The 15,740-nt window shown below is 45.7% G+C and overlaps 1 protein-coding gene across 1 annotated transcript in view; it reads left to right on the top strand.

Annotated features, from left to right (window-relative positions):
- Positions 1-15,740, top strand: part of RYR3 (ryanodine receptor 3) — a 354,804-nt gene that overhangs the window by 282,767 nt on the left and 56,297 nt on the right. Inside the window, exons 67-68 of the mRNA XM_021695474.2 lie at positions 6,004-6,324; positions 8,656-8,896. Of these exons, the coding sequence (XP_021551149.1) occupies positions 6,004-6,324; positions 8,656-8,896 (562 nt within the window). The remainder of the gene's footprint in view (positions 1-6,003; positions 6,325-8,655; positions 8,897-15,740) is intronic.

Raw genomic sequence — 15,740 nt, 5'->3', positions numbered from 1 at the left:
GAAAACTGAATGGGAAGAAATCAGAGGGAGACAAACCATGAGAGATTCTTGACTCTGGGAAACCAACTGAGGGTTGCGGAAAGGGAGGTGGGTGGGGGGATGGGATAACTGGGTGATGGGCATTAAGGAGGGCATGTGATGTGATGAGCACTGGGTGTTACACACAATCATTGAACACTACATCAAAAATTAATGATGTACTATATGTTGGCTAATTGAATTTAAATTTAAAAAAAAAAAAAGAAAAACACCAGGAAGGATTGAAATTATGCAAGAAAGAGAAGTTAACAGGGGTGTTGACACACTAAGTTCTAGAACAGCAGTAGGTAAACTATGGCTATGGGCCTTATCTGGCTGCTGCCTATTTTTGTAAATAGTGTTTTATTGGAACATGGTCTCACCTACTCATTTACATGTTGTCTGTGGCTGCTTTAGCCCTACGTAGGGGAGGAAAAGTAATTTTCTCTCTACTCTTAATTGTTCTTGGCTGAGACCCCCCCCAAAAAAAACAGATTAACAGGAGAAAAAAAATGTAATTATATACACACTAGTACCTATAGGAGCCCCACAAAGATACGAGACTCAGAATGCAGCCAGCAGATTGAGGCTTATAGACAAGAGTTCAGAGCTAAGGAAAGAGATAAGGGTCTGGGGATTCAAAAGGAGGAAGGCAATTGACAGGGGAGAAGTGGAAACATTTGGTAAACGTTTGCCCTGCCCTGCAGATGAGTCTCTCAGATGAAAAAGTGATCTCTGGTAAATAGCTCACTGCCTGGTACAGGCCCCCTTTCTAATGTAAATTTCCTTTATAAAATTTAGATTTCTCTTACACAAGGGTAACTTCTACTCTGTTTTCAGAGTTTCTCCTGTGTTTGTAGATTCTTAAAAATAATCAGCCCCAAATAATCCTTATGCCAAGAGGCATATTTTCAAGTGGCACATTCTGCTCCAGTTCAACCTCAGGGACAGAGTTGAGTCATGGTGGCAAAGATTTTCTGGGGCCTACAGTGTCTATTTACTATCTGGCCCTTTACAGAAAAAGTTTTCTAGAATACTCCAGAACTGGAATCCAAGACAGATTATATATCTGCTCCCAGGGAGATGGAAGGGAGAGTCCTCCTATGTGGATGAATTGTGATCCTACTGGAAGTCAGTGGAATAGAACAGAGGAGCTTCAAGCAGGGAAACAAGGTTTGGACTCCAACTAGAAAGAATTATAATGATTTAATGTAACATGAAACAAAAATTACCACACCGTGGGCCTAGTCAATATTAAGAAAAAACTGTAATAAACCATTTCAAACCAGAACCTATCCTACTCAGAACCAATGTTCTCTGAAAATATTGATAGTAAGAGTAGATGATTAGACTGTGTGGCAATTCCATTCGGTTCAAGCCTCCTTATCAAATGGTCTTGAGATCCTGAGAGAGAGAGTTCTAAGAGCTAGAACTTTCTATTCATGTCACACTCCTGTGTCATCCTCTTCTCTCCAGGTAAAAATGGAGAGTGCTAAGCCACAGTGGCTTTATTCCAACTTGCTTCTCGTTACTTCAGATAAAGAAGCACATCGCCCCCAGAAACGATGACCAGGACAATTTAGACAAAGCCACTTAATGAAGTTCTGGTCCCAAGCTCGAATAAATACAGTGGAGACTAGTGTTCTCAAAGTTAGGAGAGAGACATTGCCCAGATGCTTCAGCTTCCCAGAGTCTCCTGTGACTTCTCTAAGTTCATTTCCTACCCCTCCCAGCCTCACCTCACCCTTTCTCCCCTTTCTCGGACTAGCAAAAATCTATCTCTAAACTTGTTTTTCTCCGCCCATTCCTGAAACTGAATGAGTCACATCTTGTAGCTCACATAGGAGCTAAGCAGCTGGGCGGGCTCTGGTTGAGAAAGGGCTGTTGACACCTGTAGGCATAGGCCAGCCGAAGTGTTGCTGCGCAGCTCCGAAGGGACATGGGCCCATCATGACAGCACTAGATATTCATCCGTTTGTTCTGCCCCAGCTGTGATTCAGGAGATCGTATGTCTCTTTTTGACCAGTGTGTAGAAACGGACCTCCTCTGCTCTTGAGCTCATACACGTACAGTAGCAGGCAAAATGAGGACTTGACAAAGATGGAGGAAGCCTTGGATGAGCTTTGGGAAGGAAGGGCATGACTCTGTCCCTTTGTTCTTCTCAAAGGCTATTGGAATTATGTTCCTTCTTACTTTATGTACTTTACTTTTATTTAACAAGACATATCCATAAATGAAAAATAAATATCAATCACTGCAGACTCCACAGGGAAGAAAAGAGAAGAATGTGATTAGAGTCGACACAGTTTTCGTCCATCAGTGACACACTGTGGGATGTGCCCAAGTCCCCTGACCCCATGGTTTCCATCATTCAGTTAATCAATAGAGGAAATGCTGACCATGTGTGTGGCTCTTGAAAAGTAGAGTGTACGTGAATATGTGTTCTGGGATAATCGGGTTTGCCTGGAGCCAGAGGATGACTGATGGCTTAATGGACTCTAAGAAGGTAGACTTCATTCATTATACAAAGTGAGTGGCCTGAGGGACTGAGATGGGGGAGGGATGTATAGGGTGACAAATGATGTGAGCCTTTGGTTTAGAAATACAATATGAGCTGATGTATCAAGGCTTCAGTCAATTGGACATCTTTATTAATTGACAGTTGGTGTTTTGCCAGCAGTTACTCGTATTAGTAACTCTTCTATATGACCCTGGAGCATTTTCTGATTCATCCAGAAATTATTAAGATATGCCTAGAAAAGGCTTAATACTGGTACCTTCCAGATACTCAAAATTAGATAAACCATAAACCTTCGGTTATGTGTGGCAGTGGTCTGTTAATCAGATTATTAAACAAGATACCCTAGTCGCCAGCCAGCTTATTTCCAGACCCTATTGAATAGCCCTCCAGAGAGAGCAGGAGGTCCAGTTCCTGTGTCAGCTGTCTGCCTCCACAAAGGGTGGCACTCTCCTTCTCCAAGAAGAAGATGGCCTCTTCTTGGGGAAGGGCTGCTTGGTGAAGAAAATCTGACTTTAGAACCTTACTTGGTGGTTCTGAAACTCTAGCATACATCAGAATCATGTGGAAGGCTTATTAAGACAAAGATTGCTGAGTCCTACCCCTAGAGTTTATAACTCAGTAGAGCTGGATTCAGGTCCTAAAGAGTCTCCAGGTGATGCTGCCGCTGCTAGTGGGAGGACCCCACTTTGGGAACCCCTGATGTAGAAGATGAAAGGACAGTGTGTTCTAATGATAACCCCCACAGTCTTGTGTTGGATTCTAATAGGACCCAGCTGAGGCTGTGTTTCAGGTACGTAACTCAGCAGCCTTCATTCTGTGAGTTTATTATGTGGCATTTGAGGTATAAAACACCATCTGAATCACAAATGTTTCTTTCACTCAAGGACCAATTACATATAAATAACTCTTAAAGGTCATTATAAGGATTCCAGGGCAACACCCTGAAGCAACACTTTTCTTAGGTAGGGGAAAAGTGTCCCTGGTGATGTACTGTCTGTGTGTCATTTAAACACACACACACATACACACACACACACACACCCCTCTGAGCTGCCTCGTTGATAATTAGAGAGCAAACAGTTGTGAACTTCAGTTACATCTGTGGCACTTGGCACTGTTCTGTGTGCTGAGTTTCAAGATAGAAGGCTTGCCTTCTTTGGTCTGTAGCTTCTTGTATGTGTAAAATGGTTTTGTTTGGGAGGCTCCTGCAGACCTCCATGTTGATGTCACCCCTGATGGTGGTTCTGCTGCGAGGGACAGGCCAGACCTTCTCGGCACACGCCCAGCATTGGCAGTAAACCACGTCTGGCCCATAGAATTCTCTTCCCCTGTAAATCACAGGAGTGTCACATTCTTTGGCTTTCATACTACTAATCCTTTTGAATCGTCTGGATTTTTTTTTTTTTTTAAGATTTATTTGTTTAGGGCGCCTGGATGGCTCTGTCGTTAAGCGTCTGCCTTCGGCTCAGGTCATGATCCCAGGGTCCTGGGATCGAGCCCCGCATCGGGCTCCCTGCTCAGTGGGAAGCCTGCTTCTCCCTCTCCCACTCCCCCTGCTTGTGTTCCCTCTCTCACTGTGTCTCTCTCTGTCAAATAAATAAAATCTTAAAAAAAAAAAAAAAAAGATTTGTTTATTTGAGAGAGCACGACCACAAGTGGGGGGCGGGGCAGAGGGAGAGAGAGAATCTTCAAGCAGACTCCCCGCTGAGTGCAGAGCCTGCCGTGGGGCTAGATCCCAGCACCCTGAGATCATGACCTGAGCCAAAATCGAGAGTCGGCCACTTAACCGACTGAGCCACCCAGGCGCCCTTTGAATTGTCTGGATTTTAAAAGATGTTGAACCCCTCATGACTTCCAAGGAAGGGAGCTCTTCAGCCACAGTGACAGCAGCAGAACGTCATGGCTAGGCAAAGAGCGTTCGGGCCGCTTGGGGCCTGCCCTGTAGCAGGGAGGTTCCTGCGCGTCCTTTGCTTTGTGACTGCACCTGGCATCCAGCACACCTGCTTGTTTCAGCCGCAGATTCATTGTCTCCAAGACAGGCTGCATTGCTCCGCATCTCTGCTCCAGGAAGTACAATCAAGGGAGAAATCAAAACCGTTCCTTTCAACTGACCAGTATTCCTAAAGGCCACAGAATTTGCTGTGACCTCTCTTATTCATTAACCCTTCAATGCCTAGGTACCTAAAATCTAGAGAAGGGAAGCTTCCAGCCAGCAGTAACCCCAGTGGCAAAGGACCTGCCGCTGTAACTCAGTTCACAAAAGATAACATTTTATTTGAAGTCTTCTGCTTTGTCCTTGGAAATGCATGAGAACTTTGCATTTTTCTCCAAATATCGAAAATAATTTCCTCAAGTCATCTAGTGGAATTGATGTTCCAGAAAAGTGTTCCACATTTGCCTGTGGCTTCTCGGATTCCCTAGCCTCCTGTGGTGCCTGCCGCTTTGGCCCCAGTGTGAGAAGTTTGGCCTGTGGGGGTGGAGTCTGCATGTGATCCATATCCCGGGTCCCAGTGGACCCGACCCAGGCAGATGGGGGCAGGGGAAGTGGGGTTGGAGGAGACAGAGCTCTGGGCAGGTGCTTCTTTCAGAGCCCTTGTTATCTTCTTACCCATCAGGAACCTTGGGATGCTGCTGGTGTCTCCTCCTGTCTTGTCCTGTCCTTTCGTTTACGTAGAACAGGACAGGTAGCCCCTGACTGCTGTCTGCGATGCTTGCATCTGACAGCCTTCCTTGGTTTCATGTTGAACTCCATCTGTTGCTGCATCGTCCTGTCTGTCCGTGTTCAGTGAAGTGACTGCAGTCTTCAGTGGGAGGAAAAGATGGGGCTCACTCACTCTTCCTTGCATAGAAGCCTTCACAAACAAAAAGGTTGAAGTGCGTGACAGGAGGCCTTGGCACCGGTCACCTCATCAAGAACTTCTGTGGTAAATGGAGAAATTAACACAAGTGCAATTTTTCCCCCCAAAATCTCAACCAGGTGAAAAGTAATATCTCTGGCCTGGCTAAAGGAGTATTTGATGAGAGGGGTGTCTTTTCCTTTTCTAAACAGTATAGAGATCCAGGTGACTGAACTACAGGTTTTCAACTAAACACAGATGAGTTGCTTTTCTCCATCTAGTATCACCTTTTCTGCCAGGAGAGAGAAGCCAAGAGACTGGCTTCATCTCAGGGAAGTCTTAGGAAATGTCCCCCAGCTGTCTCTGTCACGCTCCTTTGGCCTTAAGTTGAAGTGTTTTAGCCTGAGTATGGCTTCCAGGAGGCTAACCCAGCCTCTGGAAGCTGTCATCTTTACACAAACAGCTGGAGGACAGAAGCTCCCCCACATCCAGTGCTCATTCATCTGAGGCTCGAGGGTGGTCACTTAATGTCTAAAGACCAACGGAAGGGTGGGACAGACAGAATGGATTGCATTATTTGTGCTTTTGAATTCCTGTCCTTGTGTTCTTCTGTACCCTCTTGGTCAGTTCTGGGCATGCCGGACACAGTGGAAGAGATGTGTCCTGACATCCCACAGCTGGAAGGCTTGATGAAGGAGATCAGCGACCTGGCCGAGTCGGGGGCCCGGTACACGGAGATGCCTCACATCATCGAGGTGATCTTGCCCATGCTCTGCAACTACCTGTCCTACTGGTGGGAGCGGGGGCCTGAGCACCTGCCCCCCAGCACAGGGCCCTGGTGCACCAAGGTCACCTCTGAACACCTCAGTGTCATCCTGGGAAACATTCTGAAAATCATCAACAACAACCTGGGCATAGACGAGGCGTCCTGGATGAAGCGCATTGCAGGTACCACAAATGCCTCTTCTCCCCGCCCCCACCCCCCACCCCGGGGCCGGGATGCCTGCATTCTCTCTTCGTCTCTCAGTCCATCTCTAAACTAGTCGCGCTCCCCCTCCTAGTTAGTTCCCAGTAAATATTCCCCTGGAGAGCGTCTTGGAGCAAATGCTCCTGCCTACTCCCCAGCTAAATCAGGTCCCTTCGATCTCCAGGAAGCCCTCCTCCATACTCTCTGCCTGACTCGGATGTTCATTGCTTTATTTGCTTTTGGTACTTAAGCATCCCATTTGCTCTTACAGTAATAACTGTCCATGGTTTCCCTGTAAGTCCTCCTGTGTGTTCCATACACGTATAAAACTCACACCCATCTGGGCTGTACTGGAAGTTGCTAGTGTTCGTATTTCATGTTATGCTTTCTAAGACACTCCCTAAGTTAGGTTCATAATAACATCACTTTGGGTTTTTTGTTTTTTTATTTCTTCATTCCTCTAGAACTCTTTGCATGCAGTAGGCTCTTAATGAGTTTTGTTACCTGATTTTCTATTCCTGAAGCAACATCAAAAAAAGGAAAGACTTGGAAAATGAACAACCATACTTCCCACAGTCAGGAAATCATGAATATTTAGTGTCTTCTGTGTCAAAGCAGAGTCTGTGGAGACAGAGCCAAGGCAAAGTCATTGCTTCTGACGGACCTACAGTGTAGACAGCTCCGTGGTAGGCGTTTCCCCCAGGCCACCCACTGGACCAGGAAACACAGTGGCTGGGCCAAAGGGAGCTATTAGCCCAACCTTAGATATTTATCTTCCTGGACAAATGAGGAGGTATTCCTCTGCAAGACCAGGGAAGAAAAGTTTTCTTCCCCCTTCCTGTCTCTGAAATGAACTGAGATCAGAGTTATAAATATTCTGGGTGCTCATAGCTACTAGATAGTACAGGCCCCTGTGAACATGCGAGTAAATAAAGTTGATGTTCCCTTCTTACCTGTTAGCCCAAGAATATTGTCAACCCCAAGACAATTTGTTGAGAAGCTCTACTTTATAATTCATGAGGGATTCAAGGAAGGGAGGAGGTGGAAGGATGGGCTCCCTCAGCTCCCTAGAGGGGCAGGGAAGAGAGATGGCCTAGCATGAGGGGCACAGGTGGCAAGCGAACTCACCCTATTATTCCACAGGAGTGTCCAGACCAGGGGGGCCACCTAATTGCTGGTGCCGAAACAAAGTCGATTTTAAGTTGTAACCCCAGCTCACCCACATCTGGAATAGCCATTCTGATTCTGGGGCCGGAGCAGAAGCGCACCTCAGGGCAGGGCGGGTAGGAACCCTGAGCTCTCCTAGCTGAGTTTTGGCTTCTTGGTTAGTGCATCTCAGCAGGAAGCTGCCTTCACCTCCTCCTCCTACAACGGCCATTGCTGTGAAAGTAAAAAAGAAGGCAGTGAGACTTAAAAGAAACAGTGCCAGATGTAGGCTATTTCCAACTGAAATGCACCCCAGCTAAAGAAACTTTGAAATACACAAAACACACAGTGCACATTGGCAGTGGTTCATGACTCTTATTAATTTTATTTCACTTAACTTTTTATAATTACTCTGATTCTGATCTTTATTATCGAGTGGACCAAGAGAATATTCCATTTAAGAAATAGGGTAAGACATGTAGGTTTTCTCTTTCTCTTTAAGAGGGCCAGAATCCCAGGCCCAAGCTCCACTGTTGCTGTTTCTGCTCTTTGACTTCTGGTGGCCACCCCAGCCTCTCTCGGGTCGTTATAGCTGATGATAGTTTCTCTGTCCTCCTCAGGGCCCAGGGGGGCCCCCAGGCAGTGAGTTGGCAGTTCTCAAGCACTGGGGACTGAGAACTGTGGTTGGGGTAATGTATTTTTAACAACAGATTTTTCTATAAAATAACCAGAAACCATAGTACTTAGTGCCTACTCTTGGCTCAGCATAGTGCTGGTTATTAGTGGGGGGAAAAGGCTCCATTCAAGGAATTTATAATCTAGCTAGTGAGCCCAAACCGGATGAACATGAACATCCTAAAACTATGTGATGAGGAGCTAAGAGGTATGGCCAGTCCCAGGCATGCATGAAGAGTTCACAGGTAATGGCTCCCTGTGGCCTGGACAAGCAGAAGAGGAGTAGGGACCTTCTCCTCTGGCTCCCTGCCCCCACTGTGGCTTTGTGAGAGGGAACTAAGTGCCTCGTGGACAATTAAGGAAGGGAACAGGGCAGGGGCTGTCCTGAGTCCATGGAATGTCACAGCCTCACCTTTCAGTATCACTTCTTTCCTTTCATCAATTGTCCTAACGTGTGAAATGAGGGGGAGGCTTTTTGTTTGCAAACGCAGTGTACGCCCAGCCAATCATCAGCAAAGCCCAGCAGGACCTGCTGAAAAGCCACTTCATCCCAACTCTGGAGAAGCTGAAGAAAAAGGCGGTCAAGACGGTGCAGGAGGAGGAGCATCTGAAAGCCGACACCAAAGGAGACACTCAGGAGGCAGAGCTCCTCATCCTGGATGAGTTTGCAGTCCTCTGCAGAGACCTCTATGCCTTCTACCCCATGCTGATCCGCTACGTGGACAACAACAGGTACGTGGGAGAGCTGGGCTAGGCTAGCCTGTCTCCAGGATGGAAAGATGGTGTTGGGTTGTAGTACAGGCAAGGGAGGGAGGGAGGGAGGGCACAGCTGCCGCCATCAGCCACCCCACCCCTCCGAAAAAAGTCCCTGGTGTAGGACCTCTGGACAGTGCGTTCCTTGGCCGGTGCTTCTGTATGGTCAATGACGTGACCATCCCTTCCATCCTCACTCCTCACATGCTACCATAGGTCAGAGGGAGTTGGTCAGACAGGGGCAGCGGTGACCCACTTCTTCGCCACTCAGCAGAGTTCTGTCACATATTCATTCAACACAGACCGCTGTATGTCAGGCACTGTTCTAGGCATGGAGTGGGGGGCAGGTGTGAACACAACAAAGATGTCTGGCCGCCTAAGGGCTTTTTTTGTGGCAGGAAGGTAGGGCACACAGACAATAAACACAATAAGAACTTGAATACTTACTGATATACTTTCCTTGCATAAGTAAATTATGCAAAGCAGGGTAAGGAGAATTAGGAGTGCCAGGGTGGGGTGGAGTCACAGTGTTAAATGGAACATTAACTGAGAAACAGTATTTGAGCAAAGACCTGAAAGAGATGAGGTGGGGAACCATGCGAGTCTGGGAAGGGTTATATTCCCAGGAAGAGGGGACATGTGAGGTCAGCCCTGAGGAAGGAGTATGTTGGGGTGTTCAGGGGATCATAAGGAGGCCAGTGTGGCTGGAGGAGAGTGAGGAGTAGGGAGAGTGGTAGGAGATGTCAGAAAAGCAACATGGGACCAAGAGTGGAGGGCCTCAGAGGCCACTGGAAAGACTCTGTCTTTTATTCTGAGTGAGATGAGAAGTTGGCGGAGGCTTTGAGCTACTCTTTGATGTGATCTGATTCACTTTTTTTGTTAAGATTTTATTTATTTATTTGAGAGAGACAGAGAACACGAGCCGAGGGAGAGGGAGAAGCACACTCCTCACTGAGCAGGGACCTGGACCCCCAGGCTCAATCCCAGGGCCCTGGGATCATGATCTGAGCCACCTAGGGGCCCCGATCTGATTCACTTTTTGAGCACTGTGGCGAGGCATGGAGGCAAATAAGGGGGTGAGGAGACCATTTGGGAGGTTCACAGTGATCCAGTCAAGAGCTGATGGGGATCCTTAGAGACAGAGCCAGCTGGTGATTCCCAGAGCCCGGGGTGGGTGGGTGTTGGGGGGTGACTAGGAAGCAACTGTTTAATGGGATGGGGGGTTCCTTTTGGAGTGCTGAAAATGGTTCAGAAACTGGACAGTGACAGTGGCTGCCCAACCTTGTGAATGTACTAAATGTCACTAATGGCAAATTTTGTATGTATTTTGCCACAATTAAAAAAAAAAAAAGTTTGATGGCAGAGGCCAGGGTGGTAGCAATGAAAATTGGCAGAAGATGTCAGATTCTGGGTCTGTTTTGAAGGTAGAGTCCTTAGGACTTCCAGATTGGGAATGAGGGAAGAAAGGAGGGTCATAGATGATTCTGAGCAAATGGAAGGATGGAGTTTCCAGCAATTGAGTCAGGGAAGGTTGTGGGTACAGACATTTTTTAGGGGAAGTTCTGGAAATCACTTTTGCACATGTTAAACTTGGGTTGCCTATTCAATATAAAAATGGAAGTGTTGAGTGGGCCATTGAATATATGAGTCCAAAGTTCAGGAGAGGCTTCTGGTATAGACATGGGAATTTGGGAGTCAGTAACATACTGAGACTGGATGAGGGAAGGGACTGAGGGGAAGAGAGAGGAGTTCCAATGACCAAGCCCTTGTGCCCTCCAACATCAAGAGATCAGGCAGAAGAGGAGGAACCTGTGGATGAGGCTGAGAAGGAACAAGCAGTGAGATGGGAGGAAACTGACAGAATGTCGTGTCCTGGGTGCCAACCTCACAAAGCGTTGCCAGGAGGAAAGAATGATGAGTAAAAGTTATTGGTAATCTTGACAAGAGCAGTTTCAATGGCGCAATGAGACAGAAGCCCCTGCAGTGAGCTGGAAGAGAATGGGAGAAAAGGACTTGGAGACAGCAATACAGACCACTTGTGCAAGGAATTTTACCACAAAGGGGAGCAGAGAAATAGGATGCTGGCTAGAGGCAGAAGTAAGCTCAAGAGAAGAGTTTTTAGGATGGGAGGCTTGTCAGCTCGCTAATGGGAATGATCTAGTTAGAGAAGGGGAAATTTATCATGTAAGAGCGAGAGAGATCATTTCTAAAGCAATGTTCTCTGAGCAGGCAAAGGGTCAGCATTAGATAGTTTATCCACAGAAACAATCAGGAGGGCAGGGAGTATGGGTGCTGATGCTGGTACACACACACACATACACACACACACACACACAATGTCTGGGGGTCTGTAGGGGTCATTTTCTCAGTGATGTAGGAGACAAGATAATCAGCTGAGAATGAGGATGGGGAGAAGGTGCTTGGAGGTTCGAGGAGTAAAGAGAAGGTGTAAGGTGGTAGCCAGGGAGAGGGGGAGAGCGGCTGGGCCAGGACAGTGTCGTGTGATTACTGGGCAGCAGTAAGGACCACACTTGAGATCTGTGGTCATGAATTGATGGTGAAACCCATCACCAGGTTGTCTTTTTCTCTAGCCAGTTCACCACCGGGTCCAGGCCCAAAATAGGGAAAGAGTTGGATTTAACCAAAGTTGGGGTTTTTGCAAAGTGAGTATGACAAAGAAAAATAGGTGAGGGAATTGAGGGTGTGTGTCAGAGGGTAATTCTAATTGTAAAGAATTTAAGCTGGATGCTGAGGAATGTCTATGAGCAGGCAGAAGACTAGGATAGTTGGTCCTAGTGGGGAGCAAGGACCAAATAGGTATTTTTATTATACCACACCCTCTTAAAATTTAAAGGCCTAATATATAAATTTGAAAAGTTTTAGTTTTAAAATAGTAGATCTTGAAAGGACTTAGGAGTATTTGGGGGAGCACTGCTAACTTTTGAGTAGTATGCCATTCTGTCATGGGCCGGAAATAGGTCTGGAGAAGCCCATTTTAGCGTTTATTTTATAAGGCAAATTGCGTTTCCTATTTAAAACAATTGATTACTTATGTTATTTAGCATTTGAAAATAAATACCTTGCACATACTATATAATATAATCCCTTACCTGTCTATGGGAGACTTTACTCTCTCAAAAGAACCCCTGCTTTAAGGATCATGGTTTGTGTCATTTCCAATAACATCATTATATTAGCGGTTAGAGAGGGGATTTGTCAGAGTTCGAGGTAAAAACAAAAATGAAAGCAGAGTAAGGTTGCTCCTAGAATAGCTCTTTAATTGCATTTATCACTATTGACAATCAAGACTCAAGATGGAGTGTGTTCTACTTACACAGTGTTTGACAGTTGCTAAAAATGGCAATGTCAGAGAGTCTTTGAGATCATCATTAATTCATTCATCCCCACTTTTCAACCCGCTCTTCCCTGAACACCAGAGAACATTATGGCCACCCGAGCCCAACTTAGAAAGACTTCCTTCTTCTGTGTCTGCCTTTACCTTCTTTGAGTACTTTCTTCACCAAAAGAATCGCTGGCTTGGAAGTATGGTACCCTGGAGTTGGCAGGAAAAATAGGGGTCACCTTATCTTACCTATAACTGGATGAGTAAATACCCCCCTTCCTTTTTCCTGGCAGTGCATTTCCTACCTCTGGTTATCCACCATGCTTCTGGACAACAGGTAGGGACTTGCCAGGAGTGCCCTCCCATTCTAGTTTCAGACAGCTCAAATGGTTCTGAGCTCAGCTCTGTGACTCCTGCCCATCAGCTCTGACTTTGCTCTTCAGAGCCTCACAAAACTGTTCCAGTCTGTCTTGTGGCAGCTCTTTAAATATTGAAGAGAGCCATCTTGTCCTGTCCTCCTCCCTGTTCTTCCTCGTCATAGTAAACCTTTGTACTTCCTTCAGTCATGGCACTGTTTCAAGTTCCTTAGCCCTCTGGACCACTGTTCTGAACAGAAGCTTCCGTCAGTCAGTGTTCAGCCCAAAGCTGACCCAGAATGAGCACGAAAGCTGGGTCTGTAGTGTGGTCAGAGCTGGGCAAATCCGCTCTCTATCTCCTCGTGCAGGAGCTGTCAGCGCAGTTAAACAGCTCTCTCTGCATGAGGCAACGGCTTCTCAGCCTCCTTTCTGGCAATCAGGAACACTCAGAACACAGAAATGAATGACTTTAAACAGTGGGATTTGGGGTGAAAACCCATCTCTCAGGCTCTAAAGGGAATCTGAGTAAATCCTCAGCAGTGACGGCCCCGGGCGGTGTCTTCTGCAGGAGGCTTAGGAACAAGGTTGAGATAAGCTCTTAGCTCTAACTCAGACAACCTGGCCATGAATGTAATAGGAATACGGCTTTTATTTCTTTCAAAGCCTCATACCTGGCCTTCCTTTCTTTGAAAACCTGATAACTTGTCATTTTGAAAATGAAATCTCTCTTTACTCTTGCGATCATCCAAGATTTTATTCTTACGTTTCTTGTTTCCTGTTAATATGCTCAGTGATTTCATTCACTTGCGTTGCTTCAACCATCACCCCCTGCCGATCATTACCTCTAAGCCCAACTTTCTTCTCCACCTACAGCCTTGCATTTTCCAACTGCCTTTTGGCAGCACGCAGTGCAGATGATAAAAGAGACCCAGGTATCAGTCTAGTACCTCCAAAAGGATCGAGTCGTCAGATATTGAGAGAGATCTGGATTCTGGGAGACTGGGAGCAGGCAGGAGATGAGCCTGGTTGCATCATGGGGGCAGACAGGAAAGGATATGGGCCAATAGGAGAGATGAGGTCAGGGTCTTCTATTCACCTGCAAATAACCAGAGAGGTGCAGAGTTTGTGTCCTGGGGAAACATGCAATGAGATATTCTTCATTTACACCTACCACTCTGAACCTGAAGAAAGAACCTCACTAGAAATCAAGGGTGAAAATATGCCTCCTAGAAGAAGAAGGGTGTGGAAAACAAAATTCATTCATTGGAAACTACCTTCCTATGGAAGATAGCAAAGGGGTCAGAATCTTCTGCGGTATTCTGTGAGGGAATGTGTGACCTCACCTGTTATTTTCAGAGCTCCTGCAGATCCCACACCCTGTGGCTGTACTTTGCCTTGGCTGGAGAGGATAGGAAACCTCACCTCTTCCCACTCAGGGCACAGTGCAAACTTACAAAGCTCATTTAAACCAAAACACTAAGGAATGAACAGCTGACATTTCTGACAAAACTTGACACCTGATCCTGAAAAATCAATATGAATGAAATCAAAAAGCATTACCAATCTCAAGCCTCAACTTTGGCTTGCATTTGGCTGCTAATAATGGATACCTGATTATAGTGGCTTAGAGAAATTGGAAGTTAAATCTCACAAAGAAGTCCAAAGATACCCAATCCAGGGCCAGTACGATTGCTCCTCATTAGAGAGCCTCATTCCTCTGTTTTTCCCTCCTAAACACTGGCTGCCATCTTTGAAGTGACTTTATGGTGCAGTGTGCCAATTGTCATTGGAGCCCTCGTATTTTCATTCCAATCAGGAAGCATGAAAGCAGCAGGGGGAAGGCAAAGGGCATCTTCAGCTATCTGATCCCTTTTTAGAGAGCTTTTCCAGAAGGTCCATCCAACAACTTCCCCTTCCATCTCATTGATCAGAACTTAGTTACATAGCTATCCCGAGGCTGGGTAATGTGGTCTTCAGCAGGCACAGTGCCACCCTGAATAAAATGGGCTTTTGTTCCTAAGGAAGAAGAAAATGAGTATGGGGTAGACAACCTAGTGTCTGCCATGCAAAGGGAAGCTAGTTGAGGTAGAACTCAAGAAAGGTTAGATAAGGATGTCTGTGAGGCTGGAACTCAGGGCAATAAGGAATGGAGATGCAAGAGAGGTCCAAAGATGGTCTTGGCCTCATGAGTCTTCCCCTTTCCTCATTAGCCTGGTGCTCTCCATCAATGGGCAGAAGGTACAGGCTGCTCAGGGCAATTCAGTCTGGTGTCCCAAGGCTTAGGGAACTGGCTTTTTATAGCTGTTTCCCTGCATGCACCAAGGGACAATGGGTTTTTCAGACCATTCATGAGAACCAAAGTTTTCTTTAACCTAAGAATGATGGTAGATGATTTAACTTCTACTATGTTATTCTACACAGATATTTGAAAATGGCAATTCACCCAGCCCTTTCAAAACATAATTTGATTCAAATATGTAAGATACTTAGGGGCAAGACAACTTTTAGGAAATGAATGAATTCTACCGCAGTTTAGCCTTCTTGCTGCCACTGCGAAATTCTTAACTTGGTCTGGTTTTTAATTAAAAAAGAAAGAAAGAAATGAGTAATGTTATTTATAGGGAACTTCTAAACCATTTCAGAGGGCATAAGAAATGTTTGATCTCTGCCCATACACTTTAAAACAGTGAAAAATATATTGTCTTCCAAATTTCGTTCATTAAACTGGCTTTGAGAGGAAAAGGTGTTAGGCCTGAACTGTTTTTAGAGCACTCCATATTTCAGAGGCTTGACAATGACAAGTGTCAATGAAAGATTAGATGTCATACTGACCGAGACTTTTCTAGTCTTGGTAGCCTCATAGATTAAAGGAGGCCTGTTCCAAAACAGAGTGTAACCTTAATCACTTCATCTGTTTAAAAAAGAAGAAAAAAAAAAAAAACCTTTGACAAATTTGAAATGTTGTTTTCCGACATCTGTTTGCAAAGATAATCCTTGAATCCTTTGGTAAAATGGAGACGATTATTGTAAGTCCTTCAAAAATATCTACAATTACATGCCTACACACATGTAAGGAGTGCACTGATATTTAGTCTCTCTGAAGACTGCCTTCATGTGGGAATAT

Source organism: Neomonachus schauinslandi, chromosome 9 (assembly GCF_002201575.2).
Source record: "Neomonachus schauinslandi chromosome 9, ASM220157v2, whole genome shotgun sequence".
NCBI classification, from domain to species: domain Eukaryota; kingdom Metazoa; phylum Chordata; class Mammalia; order Carnivora; family Phocidae; genus Neomonachus; species Neomonachus schauinslandi.
Note: the sequence above shows the minus strand (reverse complement) of the source record. Positions and strands in the feature narration are given on the sequence as shown.